The sequence below is a fragment of the Triturus cristatus genome, chromosome 4_2, assembly GCF_964204655.1.
Source record: "Triturus cristatus chromosome 4_2, aTriCri1.1, whole genome shotgun sequence".
NCBI lineage: Eukaryota > Metazoa > Chordata > Amphibia > Caudata > Salamandridae > Triturus > Triturus cristatus.
In genome coordinates, this window is record NC_140586.1 from 513362888 (window position 1) to 513386580 (window position 23693).

Here is a 23693-nt window from a genome sequence, read left to right on the forward strand (position 1 = left end):
CCCCGCAACAACCAACTCCTACGCACATTCCCACAGGTCCATCTGCTTCTACCGCTTTTCCTACATCTACAGTTTCTATCTTACATCCAACAAATCCTTTCGTGCCTAGCACCTCAGACGGTGCGATAGGAGGTACGACAGAAATTTTTGCCACGCCACCCCGAGGAAATAAATTATCTCTTAGAGATTTAGCATACGAACGTACACCCCAACTAGCAACTTCCGACATGTTTAAAGAGCATCTAGTGGATTGTAGATATGATCCTGTGCCCGGTAGACGGGACGGTATGCTGCTGTCATCACTACGTATACGACGAGCTTCAAGGTATTTAGCGACGCTACCAGGAATGGTGGCACATTTAGACAATATATATCACTTTGTCCAATCAGGGCGAGGCCCTGAAAGTATTGACGAAGCCATGGAATACCAGAAAGTGGATGTACAGAGACAACTGTTACGCTTCTTCATAAACTGTGTGATCAGAAACCAAGACAGGCCTGAGGTAGAGCAGAAGGACATGCAAGTACTTACCAAATGGGGTCAGAATATATCAGAAGGGAAACATGATAGACAGACATGTATAGTAGTTATGTGCCGAAAGATCCGCAAAGAAGTAGAACGAATACATAAAGAAAGATTAGAGACAGACCAACATGAATCAGAGGGAGAGGAGGACGAAGAATCAGAAATGCCCACAGGACACTTAGAGACAATGGCTTATGTAGGTAAAGGAAGATCTTTTAATAATACCAGATGTTTTAATGATCCAATACGTCCGGTACGTCCAGAATGTAACAGAAATTTTCAAGCCCCTATGTTAAATACAAGGTCTCCTGAACACCTATTCCAAGCTGCTGATAAATTACTCCGAGACCGAAGGGGGTACCATATGCTCGATTCCATGGATGAACAAGAATTAGCCAGGTCAGCAGTACAATGGGCTGACAGTCCCGGCAAATACAGTGATGATGCACTAGCACACACGTTTCTGAACCTTGCCCCCGACGAACAACGATTAGCTGGTATATACATGATTCAACACCTCCTTATATTATATAAAAGCCAACACTCCGATCCTGGACCCCTACCTGACATATTGACAGAATTACTCACGTATAAATGGAGAGGGTCAGGTACTGATTTAATTAAAGAAATTCTAGAATTTCGAAACCAGTATATAGTTTTCGTATGCCCGGAACATGTTCCAGTTCCCACTATGGGAAGAAAAATGTATCACATAGATAGACAGAATCCCTTACGCGAAGTACACCCAATCAGAGGTGAAGATAATACCTTTAAACGCGTGTTTGTGTACACGCCTATAACTAAAATTGAATTATTAGAAATGAAGAAAGTAGTACCCAGCCATGACAAGGACCCAGCAGGTTTCCACCGTGAGATAAAAGACATGTTACTCATGGGAGAGTATACCTACCCCGACATCATGAAAATATTAAAAGTATTAATGCCTGCCGGTATTTACGAGAAACTCAAAGAAAAGGAATGGGAGGTGGGAGACCAAAAGATAGATTGGACAGCATTAGAAAATGAAGAAAAGGCCCGAGCTGCAGGATCAGGGCTTGGGGAAAAGACTACAGCACTACCAGGATTACTAGTGCAGGTACTGCCACGTTTATTAACTACGAAAAAGGAGGACTGGGGTGCAATCTCAGCCTGTAAACAAAAGCAAGATGAGGACACTAGTGATTTCTATTCCCGAATTGAAAAATGTTTTGGTATAAATAGTGGCATAAAAGCAAGTAGCGAGTCATACCCACATCTGTTTGTGACAAAATTAGTTGAAAATTCCCTACCGCAAGTTAAGAATAGAGTACTGAAATTTGAGAGTACCTGGCAAGGTAACACCCCGTCACAGATGTTACAGATGTTACAATATCACCACAACAGAATTAGAGAAGAACAAGAACATGAACAAAGACGTATAAAAGACACGAAAATGAAAATGCTTGTGGCTCAGTCAGTTCCAGCTGATGGTCATAAAAAGGGTGATTCCGCAGGTCCGACGAAAGGGACATGCAACTATTGTAAACAACAAGGTCATTATATACACGATTGTGCAGTTCTGAAACATAATATCGCCACGGGTAAAACTCAGGAAAGACCACGTCCACCTAGACAGGATCAGAACCAACAACAAATCCCTCAGCATGCACAATCTAGGCCAGCTCCGCAACAGGCAGCTCCACAACAGACCGTAGCCACATCACAGCAGCAGCCTATTGCTGCAACACAAGCAACGACACAACAGATGTACCAGTATGCACAAACTGATTATCCCGATTATCAGCGATACACATGAAATAGCCTAGAGAGGGAAGTTGGCTTACCCCTTATCGAGGTTCCTGTAGATCAAGAGGGACCTTATGTACATAGTGAACTATTAGGGGAAGACAGAAAGTTTTTACTTGATACAGGGGCAAGCAGAACAACTATACGACGCAGTGAAGTTCCAGGGGCACCCCTCTCAGGCTCACAGAATATTTCCCTTGGATTCTCAGGAAAGCCTATCATTAATGAAGTATCGCAACCCCTTCCACTTACGGTTGGTCCATTGACACGAACTACAGATCTATTACTTACTAAATCATGTCCAGAAAACTTGTTAGGTATAAAAACATTGAAAGCTCTAGGAGCTATAATATGTTGTTCTCCGGAAGGAGTACGATTATTTTTACGTGACTTCAAAGGTCACTACGTGTCCAGAGACATGGATCACCGGCTGCAGAATTTACCTACACATTTATGGGCACAAGGCCCTACTGATGTTGGTTGCATGAACATTACACCATATCGAGTCACACTAACAGGAGTGGTACTACCACGAATGCGACAATACAAGTTACCACCAGATGCTGTTGTGGCTTTGCTGCAAATCATTGACGAGCTCATTGCACAAGGAGTGGTTGTGGAAACAGACTCTAATGTATGTAATTCCCCGATAATTCCGATTCTTAAAAGAACGGATCCAAAAGCATCACCAGTATATCGATTAGTTATTGATCTGCGCGAATTAAATAAATGTATTGTACCACAATACCCTGTGGTCCCAGATATCTCTTCATTACTAACAGCTATTGATTCTGAAGCAACGTTCTTTACTGTAATTGATCTCAAGAATGCCTTCTTTAGCGTCCCAATAGATCCGGAAAGTCAATATTTGTTCGGATTCAGTTTAAATGGACGAAGTTTTAAAATCACACGCGCTCCTCAAGGATTCACAGAAAGCCCCAGCATCTATAGCCAAGCACTGAAACGAGAACTTGACAGTATCCACATGCCAGTTAACACTGCCCTGCTTCAATATGTCGATGATCTGCTGATCACCGCCCGAAGCGAACCTGAATGTGAAAAAGCATCACTGACGGTTTTACAATTTCTGGCCGACAAGGGGCACAAGGTGTCCCCTTCTAAGCTGCAATTCTGTGTCCAGCAAGTTGTTTACCTTGGGCACTTGCTGTCCAAGGAGGGAAGACAGCTTACACCCGACCGCATCCAGTTAATTGCTAACATGCCACCACCTAAGACACAAAAGGAGGTGCGGGCTTTTATAGGCCTCACTTCATACTGTAGGCAGTGGATCCCTCAATATGCATTTCTAGCAAAACCACTCATTCAGTTGACAACACAGGAAGCAGCCACATCGACTGTCCTCCCTTGGACTCGAGAACATACGCAAACCTTTGAAAGCTTAAAGAAAGCTTTATGTCAAGCACCTGTTTTAGCAACACCATGTTACAGTAAGCCTTTTACACTATTTGTTACAGAACGCGAAGGTACTGCCTTGTCAGTACTCACTCAGGAACAAGCAGGATCACACAAACCATGTGCTTATTTTTCCAGTACATTAGATCCCGTAGCTCAGGCTCTTCCTGCGTGCCTGAAATCAGTGGCAGCAACAGCTTTAGCAATCAGACAAAGCGATGCCATAGTGTTAGGACATCAATTGACAGTACAAGTACCACACGCAGTAGAGGTTCTCTTGAACCGCACACAAACACAACACTTGACTATAGCAAGACTCACCGGTTATGAATTAACATTGTTTCAGCCACACAAAGAAATCAGACGTTGTAATACATTAAATCCTGCCACACTTTTGCCAGTAAACGGAACAGATCCATTAGCACATGATTGTATTGAAGTCATTACCATCACGACGAAACCCAGACAAGATTTGACAGATATCCCTTTATCAGATCCGGACCTGACATTGTATGTAGATGGTTCATGTATGAGAACAAGTACAGGAGAGTTAGTGGCCGCTTACGCAGTCACAACAGACACTGAAGTCATTGAAACAAATTGTATTAACACTTTGTCAGCTCAAGCAGCAGAGCTCATCGCTCTGACACAAGCCTGTATTCAAGCCAAAAATAAGAAAGTCAACATATACACAGATTCACGTTATGCATTCGGAGTCGTCCATGACTTCGGCGTACTGTGGCGAGAGAGAGGTTATTTAACTTCTCATGGTACCCACATCCAACACGGACCCCTCATTCAAGCTCTATTAGACGCGATTCATCTACCTACTGCAATATCGATTATGAAATGCAAAGCCCATACAAAAGTTACCGATATCATTTCTCAGGGTAACGACCTAGCTGACAGAACAGCTAAACAGACTGCTCAGAATCAGACTCATACAACTGACACGACAAAGACAATAGTTCCGACACCAACACATTGCATGACAGTTAAGGATCCCGCCCTTGATGTAATTGACATACAGACACATGCTACACCAGAAGAAATAAAGAAATGGACTGAATTAGGAGGGATCCAAACGGATCAAGGATGGATGACGAAGGGAAAATCTATATGGTTTCTTCCCGATTCCATGGTTCAAGTCATCATTAACACAATACATAGTCCAGCGCACCTAGGAGAAAAAGCTATGCTAGACAGCATTCAACACATTTGGTTCAACAAACACTTGCGAGCAGCAGCCAAACAGAAAGTACGTACCTGTATGATATGTTGTCAGTTCAACCCAGGTAAAAGCATTCCCGTAGAGCAGGGTGGATTTCAACCTCCCGATCACCCTTTTGAAGTCCTCCAGATGGATTATATCCAGATGGAACGATGTCGAGGATTCAAATATGTTCTCGTAGTTGTCTGTGCACTTTCCCGTTGGACAGAAGCCTACCCGGTTTCAGATTACACTGCCCCGACTACTGCCAAACAGCTAGTCCGAGAATTCTTCCCACGGTACGGTTTGCCACGTGTCGTGTACTCAGATAACGGCCAGCCATTCTCATCCGAACTAATGAAACACGTTTCACTTCTGTTAGGTTACCAATGGAAATTCCACTGTGTCCGACATCCCGAGGCAGCAGGTCTCGTGGAATGTCATAATCAAACTCTGAAAATTAGATTGTCCAAAATATGTAGAGAAAAAGGTGTCGATTGGATAGTAGCCTTACCAGTTGCGCTCTTTTACATGAGAATGGTAGCACATTCTCGAACAGGGCTATCCCCGTATGAGGTGATCTTCGGTAGACCACCAAATATGTGGGGGACGCCTATACCTCGTAAAATCACTGATGTTGACTGTAATATGCTGACAGATTACCTGGCTTCCTTGATGTCTGCACTACAATCTTGTCGTTCACAGGTAGCTGCAGCTTTTCCCGATAACACTGAGGTGAAGCCCCATGACGTGGTTCCAGGTGACCTGGTTCTTGTGAGGAATTTCGACCGGAAGACCCAGCTGGAGCCTAGGTGGCAGTCGCCCAAGCTCGTCTTGCTGACAACAAGGACAGCCGTGAAGATTGAGGGACGTAAAGGGTGGTTGCACTCGAGCCATATCAAGAAATTTTATGGACTACCGTCCGATGTGAACACTCAGCCCTGCATTCCCTCACAGACAGACTCAAAGCTCCCCTTGGTTGAAAGGACGGAGAAGGAACTCTATAAACTGAAACTAAGGTCTAGCAAGTCAGACAATTTGATTGTTTAAGTCCTCTCCAAGGTGAATCGGTTGAATTTGTCTCTGACATGTATCCTCTAGACCGAAATAGAGAGAGAAATAGACAGATACAGCTTAAAAAACATGCGTACTGTAAATCGCTTCGTAGTCACTGCATAGTGACATTATTAATTTTGTTTTTTCTAAGTCTTCTGATCATCATTTCTAGTGTATTGCTACATATGTATTACCCTATTTCTAAGCGTGCTTACAATGCTACTGCTGAACATTCTTTTAGCGAACTACCTCCGCATGAGTTGTCTTATAGATTTGCGCTGCGCAACAACACTTTTATTAGTATGTTACATCATTCCCATCAGACCAACAATGCTACCAATTGTTGGATATGTGGCCGACTCCCTCCCTATCAGAACTATAAGGGAGTTTTGCCTCTCTTTCCGTATCCATTCACACACAATGGCTCCTGTGGAGCATGGTTTAGTTTGATTAATTCCCTAGATTCAAATTCAGTAGTTTATCAAGACAACTGGGTATGGGGAAACCTGAACCTAGTTTTGCTTAAAGTCTGCTACCCTAACAAGGAGGGACTTCCTAAAAGAACAGGAACTGATCTAGAAAATGAAGTATATGGATTAGGTAACTTTACACTTAACCTCATGATTCTGAATGTTGAATCCGAAGCTACACCAATCTTGCCCGCTATGTCAGTATTTCCAGTTAAAGGTGAATTATGTGTAAGAAAGAATGGTTCCATACACATGGGCCATAGTAAATGCACCACTGTAATAAAATTCAGTGATCAAGGCAAGTCTACATTTAGAGCTTCCCGTCATTCCTACTTCATATGTGGCCAGACCGCATATATACGTTTACCCCTAGATTGGGATGGTACCTGTTACATAGCATTCCTTCTGCCACCTGTTTTCCTAGCCCCTCCTGACTATCACAGAAATACCCATTTAGTACACAATAGACCGCAGAGAGATCTCCCGATTGTCGATTACACTGAAACGGCATGGGAGCAATACACAGATTTCAATAAAGGTTTCTTTCCCTATATAGGTACAGTCACTAATAGTAAGCTGATACGTAGATTAACTAGAACCCTTGAAGCAGTAGTGAATGAGACTACTTCCGCCCTAGGCAACTTAACAGAGGAGCAGTCTGCGATGCGGATTGTTGTGCTTCAAAATCGTCTTGTCCTTGACGTCATCCTGGCCGATAGGGGCGGAGCTTGTAGGGTCATCGGATCAAGTTGCTGTGTTTTCATACCAGAAAACTCGCCGTCAGTATATAAATCCATAACTCGCCTTCATAAGATTATAAGCCAGATACACCAGAGTCCAGGCACCTGGACTTGGTCCGGTTGGTTCTGGAGCGTGTTGTCAGCCTGGGGATGGAGGATTCTATCCTTCCTAGGTATTGGCTTTCTCATACTATTCAGTTGCTGCTTATGTCTACAATGTGGGCCAGCGATTTGTGGTCTGTGTGCCACATCGTGTATCCCGCCTTCAAGTTTTCGTTCAAGATCCCGGAAGAAGAAAGAAGAACAAATGATGCTATATGAACAGATTGATGGATTGATGAAGATCGATATCTCCTGAGGGTCCGTAGGGGACAAGGAGGGAATGAGGAAATATGAATTTTATGATCAGTTATGTCCCCTATCTTAGACCCCAACGGCTCCATGTGCATGCTACAAGTACATGTATGTTCCCTCCAGTTCCAGTTATGAAGACGCAAATACATGTGCGTCCACCGTCAACATGTCCTCTTTCAGATCCGCCATGAATGAGTCGGATATTCCGTTCCTAAGTATGAAAGGCCACCGACTTTATGTGGTTCACTTTCCACGTTTTACAGTTCAGGCGAGTAGGCCCTGAATTCTGCCATCAAGCCTTTTTCTGCCTTCTGCCTCTGAAAGCTCCAGTCCGAGCCCGCATCTGTATCCATGAACTTTGTCCTACTCCCTGCGCGGCTAACGGTGCCTGATCCGGCCTGTTGCCTGCCAAAAACTGTATTTCACCTTCAAGATTATCTGCTCCGCTCCTCATCCGATGCATTCCTGTCTAGTAGCTTAGGTAAACATTCTTCCAGCTACCGAGCAAAGGGCCAGGCCTCACTGTCCTCATGCAAGTAATTCATAGCCCCTGTTACTATGGAGGATTCCTGCCCCCTCGCATCTCATGTAGACACTTAGACGCTTGTACACGCACTAACAGTCAGTATAGAATAGATTCCGTCCGAGAGACCTTTCCTTTTGGATAATACAGTTCTTTAAACATAAGATATTAGATATGATTTGGGATTAGGTTGACATGACCCCTCAGACTTCTGTCTCCACATGTAGAGCTAAATGTCAAGTCCCCTTCACCCTCTAGTTGCACGTCAATCACACGTCATGCGGCTGCGCACGCATCTCTGCCAAGTATTTCTGCTGACATTGCAGGATTCTCTTATGGATCCACCCACTTGTGACATCATGTTTAATCACGTTTCTAGTTACGCCTATATGTACGCCTTTTTTCATTACGTATGTGTATTATTATCTGTATTATCAGCTGTTACGCCTCCTGCATCTGTCTTAATGTAATGCTTTTCATATAAATATCTTTACTTGTCAATAATGTATTGCCTTCCCTTCCTGAACCCTCGTGGTGATGGAATTTGATGCCTATGGTTCGAACCATAATTCCTTTGTAGAGGAATAAAGCCTTTCAGAACCTCTAATACCACGGATTCTGCCTCTTATTTATACTGAGTTATTCTTACTAGACTTTACCGCATAAAAAATAGTACCGGTAATAAAATATTTACCACACTCCTTCTACTGTCAAGTTAGTTGTAATGTTCATACACATGAAAACGGAGGTTGGGATGGGGGGCGGGGGACGGGTCAAAGGTGGGGTGAAGTGACATGCGAGACTGCATTATTAACCGCTAACGGAACTACTACTGTTATTGAACTGTCACGAGCAATATTTCCTGTTTGAAAAGTGATTGTTTGCAATGCTATGTGATTCATTCTTCTTATTTGAAAAATAAAGTGTTTAAAAACAAATTTAAAACAGAAAAAAAATCCCCTGACGCAGTTTAACATTGCTTGGTTTACGACGAGAAGAAATCTATGTGCCTTGTCAATTTCAAATTTTTCTACAAATTTTAAATGTAAACGACCAGGTTTCCAAGCTTTGCCTGCAGTCTTTGCCTTCAACACCTTCTGGTAAATTAAAGATGCACAGATTATACTGCCTATTGCGATTTTCTAAGTCAAGTACTAGAGTATTCATTGGCTCAATTTTTGCAGTTGGAGATGTCACGCTGTCAATTTTAGCCTTAGTATCATTAATTTTTATTGTATTTTCAGAGACTTTCATTGAAAGACTAGCCATATCTTTTTGAATATTATTAATTTCTAAAACAATGTTGTCTGTGTTAGAGCGTACTGCTTGTAACTCTTCCAATAAAGTAACTAAAGAAGACTCATTGGAATCCACCATTTTTTACTTTACTGGTGGAGGAGAAATTGTTTATTTACGTTTGTTAGTTGTAAAATAACCGTTCTTTCCTTCAATATTAATATAATCTTAGCAAAATATATATAAATGATGTCAAATTCACTTCAAATGAAGAGAAAATAAAGTTACACACCATATCACCAAAGCAGGAGACTCTGCAGCAGCTAGAACCAGCTGTGGGTGTGGTTCAGGCCTCAGCCTCGCCCTTTCCTCGATCTGTCTCTGCCCTCCTGACAGGAAAGTCCAGAAGCTCTTACCCGGATAGCGCGGTGGAAAGGCTTAGCTTGAAAACAAAGCCTTTCAAACTGCACACTAAGTCACAAAAGTTACCTCCGCCGGAAGCGCTGGCCATACAAAAGAAAATATGTCACCTAGAACAGGTAGGAAACGCCTGAAAGCGGTTTAAAAATCATCGGAAATGGGTGCTATAAGAGAGAATTATTGGGAGGCGGCCATTTTGTTGTGTACCCTCACGTGACTCCCCAGCTTTGTGTTCCTTTTGATTACAATTGTGTTGGATTGTAAATCTCACCACTACACTCTGCATAGGGTGAAAAAAGGTAATGCAAACCCAATGCAAAGTGTTTGTAATCTGGACCTGAGTGCTCCCTAGCTCAATAATAACTCAATAATGTAGACTAGAACTATGAGAGCATCTCATCCACTGTATTGATATGCTAGCTACCAGAAGCTCTAAAAAGATTAACATTGCTGTATGTAAAATTAGAAACTTGGAATCGTTACCAACAGCAAAAGCTTTGATAGATAACAGAAGGCTAAAAAAAGAAAAGATTTTCAGAGTTTAAAAAATTGGAAGCAGGTTTGTACTGGAAGAGGGGCATAGTTTTGGAGAACCTAGATCCGGGAGCATTTAGGAAACAATCATTTCTCATCAGATCACTGTGTAAACAGTTATTACACAGGTACACTCACTGGTTTATTTATTCTTAAATGTTGTAAGGTGCAACATATCTAAAGTCAAATGAGGATAATAGTGGCCAAAAAGCACAATGGTTTGGTCTAGGTAGTTAAATGCCTTAGAAAAAATCCAGGTTTTCAGAAGTTCCACCACTTGGCTCAACCTAAACAACGTGTCTCATTCATGTGCGATAACAAGAGGCAGCGGCATCTTAAAAAGTGCCAAGCCAGAGAGTAATGCAAAGAGACTAGATGCTTGTCTCGCAAACTAAGGGGCGTATTATCAAGAAACGGCGTTAAAAGTATGGCCGCTTTAGCGGCAGAAAACTGCCGCTAAAGCAGCGATACTGGGCTTGACAATATGACCTTGAGAATTCCCATAGAAGCCCATGTTCTGATGTCAACATGGGCTTCTATTGGAATTCTCTGTGGCATATTATCAAGCCCATTATCGCAGCGTTAGAGGCCGTGCTTGATAATATGCCCCTCAGACCTTTATTTTATTTGGATTTTTAACAACAACAATGAACTTCTCAATTGTGATCAACTATTTGAGTTTTAGAACACTCTAAACCTTATAAAATGACGGTACTTCTTCTGTAGGACCAACATTTTCAACATTTTGTGATAGAGTATTTTACAAAATTCTGTGCTGTAAGGAAGCCCTTCTCCTAACTGTTCTCTGTGTAATCCTCTTTTTCAGTTTGATCGCATCAACCGACAGTACCAAGCCGCAGAGCTGTTCTTGTTGCAGATTATTGAAGCAGGCTCATTTGTTGGAATCGTCACATTTGAGTCAAATGCATATATTAAAGCTAACCTACAACAAATAGTCAATGATAATAACAGGAAGACTTTGGTGTCATATCTTCCAAAAGCAGTCACTGGACGAACAAATATATGTGCAGGAATACGGAAGGGATTTGAGGTACGTTAAGGGATTTTTATTACACACTGTATTCTTTGATGGCTTACACTTCTCTCAGTAGCTGGATTGTGCATTTCATTAAGATCTTTTAGAAGCCTGCTTCATAGTTTAATGAGCAAACAACAATTTAACAAATAATAAAAGGAAAAGCCAGAACATGTTCATCAAGCAGTTTTGCAATGCCTTGACAAAGATGTTTAATGAAATATTTTAACCATTTTGCACAAATCCAAGTGAATGCATTCTGCCCTCAAAATTGAAGATCATTTATTATGCTGACCACAGGCTTCAAGTTGTTGCTTGCTATTGTTGCTTATGTTTTGTTTGAAATCAGTTGAATTTTTGTCCCTATTTTTATTGTTATTATTATAAAATGGTTATTTATAGACAGGGCCACTAGAATTATGTGATTCTGGGGCCACAGCTTTTTCCACATAATTATGGATTTGTTGTATTTGCCACATAATGCATCATCTGTTGCATACTTTGCAGATTGTACCCCTCAAAAGGATAACAAGCTACTAAAACGTGGTGACATGTGTTGCTTCACAGTCAAAGGCCTTTCACCTTTCAATTTCTTATTGCTGTATTTGAGTACTAGACTGTTACTAATGAGGTGGAACCTTTGCCCAGACAGTGTTAACATATGTAAGAAAGGCAAAATAAGTCAGTAATGCTTTCACAAAATGTGTCACATTGTGCTGCATAATTTGCTTTTTCTTGCTGCATAATTTAGTCAATCCTGCCATATAATCTGGTCCTCCCCTGTTGCGTACTTCCAGTGGCCCTGTTTATAGAGTGCAGTTATAACATACAGGTGTTTCTGGGTGTTAGACCTGGCATCTTTGCTGTGTTTCTCCCCTGTCTTTTTGCTTCTGACCTTTTGGTTTTTGACTGTGTGCTGCATTTGGTTTTTGCCTGGTTATGAACTCTGGGCACTTTACCACTGCTGATCAGGTTGGTGGACCAGGTTAGGGCACCAGGTAGGAAGCGGCCAGGTGGTGCCTCTACAACCCAATATTGACACCATTCTGGCTTGGGCACGCCCAAGACCCAGACAGAGCCTTTTTATGTCTCACCGGGTACTACTGCAGGTTTGTCAAGGGGTATGGCACCATTTATGTCCCCTTGACTGAGCTGACTTTGAGGAAGCAGCTACGTTAGGTGATCTGGGCTGAGGCATGCCAAACCGTTTTTGATATCCTGAAAAAGACAATGTGCATGGCACCAATGCTAAAGGCTTCTGACTTCTCCAAGCAGTTTGTGGTGCAGACTGATGCCTCAGAGCATGGTCTGGGAGCTATACGTTCACAGCTAAATGAAGAGGGCCTAGAGCAACCCATAGCTTTCATCAGTAGGAGGCTACTTCCCCAGGAACAGGGGTGGAGTGCAATTGAAAGGGAAGATTTTGCTGTGGTCTGAGCCCTGAAGAAGCTAAGACTCTACTTATTTGGAACTCACTTCCTAGTTTGCACAGACCACAAGTCCCCTCAGATGGTTAAAACAGGTGAGGGGTGAGAACTCTAATCTGTTAAGGTGGTCCATCTCCGTACAGGGATTGAACTTTATGGTGGAACACCGCCCTGGCACAGAATGTGCCAATGCTGATGGTCTGCTCAGGTTCTCCCACCTTAGCGTAGAGAACTCCCATGAGGTTAGCTGGTTTCCCCACTTTCAGCTGGGGGGACACGTGTTAGACCTGGCATGTTTGGCGCGTTTCTCCCCTGTCTTTTTGCTGCCGACCTCCTGGTTTGTGACTGAGTGCTACATTTTGTTTATGCTGGGTTATGTACTCTGGGCACTTTACTGCTTATCAGGGCTAAAGTGCAAGTGCTCCCTGTGTAAATTGTGATTATGATTGGTTATCCATGACTGGCATATTTAATTTACTGGTAAGTCCCTAGTAAGGTGCACTGTGTGTTCCCAGAGCATTTACACCAAATGCTCCTAGTGGGCCTGCAGCCCTGATTATCCCACTCACATGAGCAGCCCTGTACAAATATCTCAGGCCTGCCACAGTGTCTGTGAGTGCAGTTTTAAACAGTCATGTTGACCTGGCAACTGCACCCACTTCCCAGGGCCAAACCATTCCATTATTACATGTAAGTCACCTCTACGGTAAGCACAAGTTACCCCCATGTGCAGACTGCAGTGTATGTGAAAGGTAAGAGATGTGCATGCGTGTTTTGCATGTCCTGATAGTGAAATACTGCCAAGTTTGTTTTCCACTATTGTGAGGACTGGCTCTCTCATTGGCTATCATTGGAGCTGCCTTGCAACCTTTTACAAGTGTAACTTTCAATTGGGAACAGCTAGAGATTTGAAGTGTGGGCTCCCTGAGCACAGGATTTTACAATATATATTTTAATGAAGGTGGTTTTTAAATTGTATGTTTGAAAATGCCTCTTTTAGAAAGTGAGCATTTTCTTGCTTTACCATTCTGTGCCTCTTCCTGCCTGTTGGATCAACGTCTGGTTAAGACTGACAGGGCCTGTTTTGTGCATTCACTCTAGACAGTCACACAAATAGGGGGGGGTTGCATATCCTTATGGGCTCATCACCAGGCTGATGGGTCTTCCTAAGCTAGAGTGGTGGGAGGAGTTGTCACTGACACCCGTCTAGGGCTGTGTCTGTCTTTCACAATGCTGTCTCCACCCCCTGTACTGCAGCTGGACCAGGGAGGACAGAGCTAGTTCTCCTAACCAAGAGAGACTTTCTTTGAAGCCTGCATATTTCAAAGGCTAAAAGTAGCATAAGTAGTGGGGCTCTGATACCAGAACTTTAGAACACTTCTGGATCTGAGGATTCTGCCAATAAGAAGAGCTGAATGAGTACTGCCCCTTTGCTGTGTGTGGCTTTGCTGGGTTGGCCTTCAGTTGCCACTTCTGTCTGTGGGCAGTGAAAGGACTGGACTTTGCTTTGTAACCCACTTTTCCAAGTTTCTCCAAAGACTTGTGTGTGCTTTCCTCCTGTAGAAAGTCTTAGGACCATCAAAGACTTCATATGCAGCATCCCTGAACTCCACTGCTGGGAGTTGTCCTGTTGTGCTAACTCCCATTCTGGGCTCTTAGAAGTTGTTGCTGCTATAAATAGCTGCAAAATCGATGCATCTTGCCTTTTTGTGCCTGTTTTTCCAACACAGTACCACTGTGCTGGAGAAAATTCCATGCACCGCTGCTGTGCGGCTGAAGAAATAGACGAATCGCGTGTCTAACGCCAAAGAAAACGCCGCAGCCTGAGTTTAGCGCACCACGTCTTCGAAATCCGAGACCCCTGCTCTGACTCTGAAGCAGGTGTGAGGCTGAAAGAATTGCTGCATCATAGGAAAGGAGCTGAAGAAATTGATACAGTGCCTGTTCACTGCTGCCGCATCGACTTAAGCACATCCAGATTTTCCACGCATCGCACATGTGTGCCAAGTCTACATCGATGATGGGCTTCAGTAAGAAACTAAGGCCACATGTTTGGAGAAACAACATATCCCCTACCCCCGCAGTAAGAAACTGATGCATCACATCCCCTGCATAGCAGTAAGGAACTGATGCATTACCTACTCTGTGCATAAGGAATCGATGCATCGCTTTACCTTCAGGTGCGTCACCTCCACTGCGCCTGTTTCCAGATTGTAATTTTGACGCATCACAGGTACTTTGCACAAAAAGTGACGCATCCATACTTTTACATGGACTGAACTGTTTTTAAAAATTTAAAGTAATATCTTGATATATGTATGTTGAATTTTTGTCGTTTTGGTCTTGTTTGGTTTAGATAAATATTGGTTGTTTTTCTAAACTGGTGTAGTGTCCATTAGTAGTGTCTACAATGCGTTACTTTTACACTGTGTTACTGCATGTTTATGGACAAATAGTTTGCACATTGCCTCCGAGATAAGCCTTACTGCTTGTGCCAAGCTACCAAGGGAGTGCGCAGGGGTTATCTTAGCGGTGTAACTCCCTTGTCCTTACTAAATGTAAGGGTCCCTACTTGGACACGGTGTGTACCACAGCCAACTAGAGACAAATACATGATGATGTTTTTTCACAAACCACTACTCCGCATGTTTTTAGTGTGCAGTTTGTACTGCGCAATTACCATTTCTACGCATGTTTTCATTACGCATGCTTTTACTACGCAACTTCATCGAAATTAACTGAAAATGGTTTTAGATCGCTTAACATTACTACGCATAGCATTACATTGCGTTTTAAGTTTGTAATATTTTTAAATGAATCAGGTATTATATTACTATTTGTTTATTAAAGTAAAAACTTTTTTATTTTTTTTAAACATACACACATATTGCACTCATTACTAAAAATTATTATTCCCTTCACCCTTTAAATATATTATACGTCAGAAACTAAAACTGTATTTTCTTTATAAATATTTTATTTAATATTTAATTTCGTGTTAATAATTAAAACATTAACATAAATATCATTAATCAATTGATTGTAAATAGATTTAGGATATGAATTAAATTTCAGATCATACTTAGTTAGCACCTGTCACTATTTATACACATTCACATTAATCCTTTTATTCGCAACTATACACTAACCCTCAAACACTACTCTGCCCTACACTACTCTAACACCACTACACTACCCTAAACCCTAAAAAACTTTATCACCTACAGCCGTCCCCCTTCCCCCAGTCTGTGCACTTCACTCTAACACTACCCTGCATGACCCCCAACACTACCCTAAACCCTAAAACACAACCCTCCACTACACAACCACAACACCACTACCCTAAACCCTAAATCACTACCCCCTGCACAAACACTACTCTACACTACACAACCACAACACCACTACCCTGAACCCTAAATCACTACCCCCTGCACAAACACTACTCTACACTACACAACCACAACACCACTACCCTAAACCCTAAATCACTACCCCCTGCAAGACCCACCCCCTTCACCCAGTCTGCTCCCTACTCACCAACACTGCCCTCCATGCCCCCCACACTTCCCTAAACCCTAAAACACTACCCTACACTACACAAACACTACAACACTACCCTAAACCCTAAAACACTACCCCCTGCACATCCCTCCCCGACCCCCAGTCCTGTCCATACTTCCAAATACTACCCTTAACGACCCCCAACATCACCCTACACCCAAATACACTACTCTACACTATACAAACACAACATTACAACCTATTAGACTACCCCTGCACGTCCCAAAAAACAACACAGCCCCACTTATCTCTCTCTCACCGTGGTTCACCTTCCACTTCTCCTTCTTCATGCGTCGTCAGAGTCGCACGGCGTCATTTGGAATTGGAATTCCCTCAAAATTAAAACAATGATGTTGATAGCGTGCAAATTAACGTTTTTTCCCCATACAATCAAATTGAAAACAGTGTGCAAACTTTTATATTTAACATTCACTGTGTGTATTTTAATACTTTTTTTTTTAATTACATGCATGCATGCAAAGAAACATATTTGCGTAGTAACGGCATTTTCGTAGTATTAGCATGCATAGTAAAAGCATGCTAAGTAACAGTAGTTGCTAACTAAAATATGCGTAGAAACGGCTTTACGAAGTAGTACCCGCGTAGTAAAGGTAGAATACCCGAGAGACCCCTGTTTCTAACACTGGGCGTTACAAAGAAGTACACTACCTTACATGAAGGGGTTTCAGATGGGTCATGCACTCAGTTGCGAGACAGCCACCTTTTGAAGGGAATGCTATTCTATTCGAAGGCTTCTTGGACTCTGAGGTCTCTACCCCCTCCACCTGTTATTCCTTGACTTGGGGATTACAAATAAGGCCATCAAATGTGTGTTCAGCCTATGTACAGGAATGTACTTAGAGACTTTTTGCTTAATAACGGGGGAGCAGTGTTGCAGTATCTTCTATGGGCCATGAAGGCTGTTTTGAGCACACTACGTTTGCTCTCCAGGAGCCAAATAGTTTGTTTTAGATGTGCAGAGATGCTGGCACATTTATTAAAAACTAAAAATGTATGTCAGTGTGGTATTCTGTCTGTTTGTTTATTGATTTTTTGGGAGGCTTCGGTATAATAAATTTCTTGAAGCTAATCATGATTGAACATAGGTGTTTGCCGTAGGGACCCTTTGCAGAGGACAAATAAAATGGAAGATCCATCCCAACAGACGAAGATAGTAAAAGATTTGGACACTGTGGCTATATGTTGGTACAAGTCAAAGTTAACACTGAGTTAAAAGGAAGATTTCCGGAGCCGCTGCTGTTGGCTTTAGATGGTTCCCGACTGATCCAGGCCAGGGAGATGGGCGACTAATTTAAATTATGTACTAATTCTCTCTCTATTGCAACTATTGGACAGCTTCCTGTAAGGATGTGTTGCAATACTGTATTGGGGATTGTTGTGAAGTTGAGCACACTCACATTTCGTGAAAAGTGGTTTTTCCCTTGTAGATTGTCCTAACTCTTCAAATGCCTCTTGGTCTGTGCAGTTTGCTTTCCATATGCTTTTTCCAAAATTTTGGCTGACCTCTGAGGCACTCTGTTGACAACTGTGTCTGAGTCATCTACATTATATGTTTTACCTAGTAGCAATCGCCACAGTTAGCATCACGTTTCCATAGGATATTGATTGTTTGGTTTGCAACTAACTTTAGCACCATTGGACAAATCTTCATGAAACCTTCCTGTAAAAGTCTTCCTGAAAGGCTTTGGGGTGATCCATCAAGCGGCGGCCAAGAAAAAGGTGGGGTCTTAAAACACATTTTCCCATTTAATTTTTATTTTTTTTTATTTTTTTTAATTAATTAAACATTCATCGGCATAAAATATATAGTACAGAGGAAACAAAGTACACCTTTTGGGTAGCAAAAACATCATCAAATAACATTGCACAATAGTACATTGGGAAGATATTTTATGGGGTGGGGTGCTTGTTCAGATCAATACTACGCGGTGGGTTGCAGATATTCCCTCGTTAGACATTTCAGGGGCTCCATACCCGTGACCACTTTCTGGGGCAGCCTTGTGCCACATATACTGTCTTTTCTCTACACATACACCAATCTAGGCCTGCTTCCCATGCCTCTACTCTAGGTGGATGTGGGGATCCCCACAATTGCGCAATATTCCTTTTTGCTAGCATTAGTACCAGTGTGATCAATTGGTTTGCATAGTTGTTGAGGTCTGTAGGTTCCCCCACGTTGAGAAGGCATTTCCATGCTTCCAGACGGAGGTCAGACGTGAGTACCTCATTGAGATTGTCATGTATTTTGCGCCAATATGTTTGTATGTTGCCACATTCCGATGTTATGTGCATAAATGTGCCCACTTGACGCATTGCCATTTGCAGTCTCCTCTCTCAGCTCTTCCCATGCGCACCAAACAGGGTCCAATGATATACACTCTGTGGAGGATTTTGAGTTGTACTAATCGGAGTCGAGCCGAGATCGCCACCACCCTCGGGGAGGATACTGCCTCTTGCCACTCCTCATCGTCCAGCTCAATGCCGTCTCTCATCCATTTTTCTCAGAGCGGCTGAAGAGGGTCATTCATATTATTGATTTGTTTCTTGTAAGTTAAAGATATAGTTTTTTCAGGCAGGAGGCCGTCTAGTAGTCGAACCTCAAGTGGAGAGGATTCTGGGGGGAGGAGCCTGTCGGGATATGTGAACGTAGGCGTGGTGAATCTGTGCATATCTAAAGCTTTCCAAGTCTGCTAGGTCATGCTGCTGTTGCAAGGAGGCAAACGTTATCACCTCACGTTTCACCCAGATATCTTTGATCTGTGAAATCCCAATGAGGTCCCATTTATCGAAACCCCATTTAATTTTTGATAGGAAAAATGAACAGTGATATTGCAAAAACTGCTGAACTGAAATACACCACATTTGGTACAAAGCTAGATGTTAATGCAGAAAGTGTGCTTTTTGTGTTGTGGTGTAAATCCGTTCAGATGTTTTTGAGAAACTAAGGTTCAAAATGTACGTATTTTTCACGCTGTGAAGGATCTGCATACCCAACAGATCAAAAGTTACGATCGGATTGACAGCCACAGCATCAACAAGTTTTAGATTCAGGGAATCAGTAACATGTCCTGAAAAAAGGTAAAAAAAAAAACATGTGGAGATACCCACCCCCTTGGCCTGGAGGGGGGAGCGTCTCCGAGGACTGAAAAAGGCTCTGGGAGAGGAGCATCATAATCCTCTCCCCATTAAAAAATGACATCCAGCCCTAGGTACGTGGTTTTTGAGACCTTCAAAAGGATCGGAGAGGGGGCTCGTAATTGTTTTCCTCTCCTTTAAAAAGATATCAGCCCTGTGGGATGGGGTAGACAGGGCCTTCAAAAGGTTCAGTGTGGGGGCACACACCCCACTCCCAAAATCTAGCAAAAAAAGGAAAGTAGTGAATGTGAAATGAGTAGATTAGCAGCTCACTGCTCCTGCTGGAGAGCACCCAAAAATGTCTTGCAAGGGCTTTTAAAAAAAGAAATGTTAATGCTTGTGGTGTCTTAGAAGGGGTTGAAGCTTTTTTTATGTGGTGTGTTTGGCTGCAGGGAGCACAGCAGCCCCTTCCTCCTCCAGAAACATCTTTTTTAAACAGTTGCAGTAAGTCTCCTGTGTCATTGAATTCATGACCTCAGGAAGGTTTATCAAATTGTTTGTTAAGTATTCTGAGCTGGAGCAGCATGTTCTTCAGCTGGAGTTTGGGGACTTCTTGTGGTTAGTTCTATTATTGCATCTTCTGGGTTGAAGAATGTTGAAGAAAGACTAAACTCATGATTATGGTTGTTTTAAAGAAAAATTCTGCATGTTACAGTGATTAATATGAATCATTGGCATGTATATACATAGAAGTACATTGGATTATAGTTATTGAGAAATTGCAGTGTTTTTTTCTTGACAAAACTAATAAGTTAGATTTATACAAGTTAATGTGTTGTCCCATTGATGAAGCCAATAGCCGCACTTTTCATATTTTGTTGTTCCGACCTTTTGACAAAAACAGTAGGTCAGCCTTACTTAAAATAGTACCCTCTATATTGTTTCATGACAGTTGACTTTGCGCGGTGGGGGTGTTGGGCCCCCCATGGGTGGTTGGCCACAGCCAGGCCATGCACCCAATCCCCACCCTGTGAATGGTGATGGACATTTTACCTTAAGATTAAAAAAAACATTGAAATTTACAGGAAAAAACAAACGTTAAAGTGACGTTATAGTTAGAAAGTGTAATATTATCTTACTTTCCATCTCAAAAAAACGTAGACATTCACTGAAAAAGCCAAGGGTTACAGGGACATTATAGTTGGGTGAAAATGTCAGTTACACATAGGTGCCAATTCCGATCCGGTAAAAACCGGGTACGAACCGTCGGACGGAGCCTTTTCTCCGTCCGACTCGTACCCGGTGCGAAATCCATCCGAAAATGCAAGTACGATTCATACGGAAACACCATTTCCGTACGATTCGAACAAAACACCGACCGAACAGAAACTAAACACAATTCCGATCCTGAAAGGAGCCGACGTGACGTCGGTACGCATCCAGCCTACGTTTCACGAACCAGGAAGTACGATTCGAACCGACGTCATCCCGCACGGAAAATATTTACCGGCTGCCAAAAACTGCCGGGAAATCAGGACGACACACGCAAGGAGCAGCTGGACGCGACGAACAGACATGGACCCGAACCTACGTGCCATCCCTGCCCTCCTAGCAGTCCACCTGGCGTACAGGAACCGACGCAGACGCCGCAGAAGGTCAGCACAACAACCAGGGGCAAAGGGGGGGGCAGGGGCAGGACACACAACACCAACACATGGTACCAAATCACACATGGCCTGGACATACCTGACCATCAGGGCCTGGTCACTTCCAGGGGGTGGGGGCAAGGCCAGCAACGCAAGCGTCCGCCACAACGGAAGTGGATGGTCACGCGAACCGGTACGTACCCTACCCAGGCCGCAAGAGCGTGGGTACGGAACGTACCACGCGTCCCCCTACGTCACTCCAACAATAGCGGTACGGCCCGTACCCACGTCAGAAAGGCCTTGGTACAGCTCGTACCAGCATTGCTGGGGTCATGTAGGGGTACGCGTGGTACGACCCGTAGCCACGCCCCCAAGGCCTGTGTACGGTGCGGACCCCACGGCCCGCAACAATGGTGGGACGCACCGTACCCACACACCAAAGGCATGGGTACGGCCCGTACCCAGGCACGCAGAGCGTGGGCAGGGGTATGTACGGACCGTACCCCCACCCGTGGAAGTACGGCCCGTACCCCCACCCGTGCATGTACGCCCCGAACCCCCACCCGTGTATGTACGCCCCGAACCCCCACCCCACCCTGGTATGTACGCCCCGAACCCCCAGCCGTGTATGTACGCACCAAACCCCCACCCGTGTATGTACGCACCAAACCACCACACCAGCCGTGTATGTACGCACCAAACCCCCACCCCAGCCGTGTATGTACGCACCGAACCACCACCCGTGTATGTACGCACCGAACCACCACCCGTGTATGTACGCCCCCGAACCCCCACCCCAGCAGAGTATGTACGCCCCGAACCCCCACCCGTGTATGTACGGACCGAACCCCCACCCCAGCCGTGTATGTACGCACCAAACCCCCACCCGTGTATGTACGCACCAAACCACCACACCAGCCGTGTATGTACGCACCAAACCCCCACCCCAGCCGTGTATGTACGCACCGAACCACCACCCGTGTATGTACGCACCGAACCACCACCCGTGTATGTACGCCCCCGAACCCCCACCCCAGCAGAGTATGTACGCCCCGAACCCCCACCCGTGTATGTACGGACCGAACCCCCACCCCAGCCGTGTATGTACGCACCAAACCCCCACCCGTGTATGTACGCACCAAACCACCACACCAGCCGTGTATGTACGCACCAAACCCCCACCCCAGCCGTGTATGTACGCACCGAACCACCACCCGTGTATGTACGCACCGAACCACCACCCGTGTATGTACGCCCCCGAACCCCCACCCCAGCAGAGTATGTACGCCCCGAACCCCCACCCGTGTATGTACGGACCGAACCCCCACCCCAGCAGAGTATGTACGCCCCGAACCCCCACCCGTGTATGTACGGACCGAACCCCCACCCCAGCAGAGTATGTACGCCCCGAACCCCCACCCGTGTATGTACGGACCGAAACCCCACCAGTGCATGTACGGACTGTACACGCGCTTGTACGGTCCGGATCACAATATGGGCGCTGGCGTATGCGTACGCCACAGTAGTACGGACTGTACACGCGCTTGTACGGTCCGGATCACAATATGGGCGCTGGCGTATGCGTACGCCACAGTAGTACGGACCGTACAAGCGCGTGTACAGTCCGTACTACTGTGGCGTACGCATACGCCAGCGCCCATATTGTGATCCGGACCGTACAAGCGCGTGTACAGTCCGTACATGCACTGGTGGGGTTTCGGTCCGTACATACACGGGTGGGGGTTCGGGGCGTACATACTCTGCTGGGGTGGGGGTTCGGTCCGTACATACACGGGTGGGGGTTCGGGGCGTACATACTCTGCTGGGGTGGGGGTTCGGGGGCGTACATACACGGGTGGTGGTTCGGTGCGTACATACACGGCTGGGGGGGGGGTTCGGGGGCGTACATACATGGGTGGGTGTTTGGTGCGTACATACACGGCTGGGGGGGGGTTCGGGGGCGTACATACACGGCTGGTGGTTCGGTGCGTACATACACGGCTGGGGGGGGGTTCGGGGGCGTACATACACGGGTGGGTGTTTGGTGCGTACATACACGGCTGGTGGTTCGGTCCGTACATACACGGCTGGTGGTTCGGTCCGTACATACACGGCTGGGGGGGGTTCGGGGGCGTACATACACGGCTGGTGGTTCGGTGCGTACATACAGGGCTGGGGGGGTGGTTCGGTGCGTACATACACGGCTGGGGTGGGGGTTTGGTGCGTACATACACGGCTGGTGGTTCGGTGCGTACATACACGGGTGGGGGTTCGGGGCGTACATACGCGGGCGGGGGGTGGTGGGGTGTTCGGCGCGTATGCGGGCACATGTCTCCATGGTTGCTATGGGAGTTCGGTTCGGACGGTGTTTTTTGCGTACGGTTGTGAAATGGGGAGGACGGGAGGGATCGTACTTGCGCAGTCGGACTTTATTTTTCCGCACGGTGGGTTTCTCGCCCGGGGACGTGTCGGTGACTTTTCCCGACCCGAGGACGTGTGGGGAAATCTTCCCAATGCGATTCGTATGGACTTTTTTCCGTTCGAATCGTACTTGGCAGTTTGTACGCTACTTTGACGATTCGGACGGAAAAAAATCCGGATACGAGTCGGACGGGGAATTTTTTAACCGGATCGGAATTGGCACCTATGTTTTAACC

At 44.7% G+C, this 23693-nt stretch overlaps 1 protein-coding gene across 1 annotated transcript in view; it reads left to right on the forward strand.

The window, feature by feature from the left end:
* Nucleotides 1–23693, forward strand: part of LOC146834645 (calcium-activated chloride channel regulator 1-like) — a 537414-nt gene that overhangs the window by 320915 nt on the left and 192806 nt on the right. Inside the window, exon 7 of the mRNA XM_085602116.1 lies at nucleotides 11094–11318. Coding sequence (XP_085458242.1) covers nucleotides 11094–11318 — 225 coding nt within the window. The remainder of the gene's footprint in view (nucleotides 1–11093; nucleotides 11319–23693) is intronic.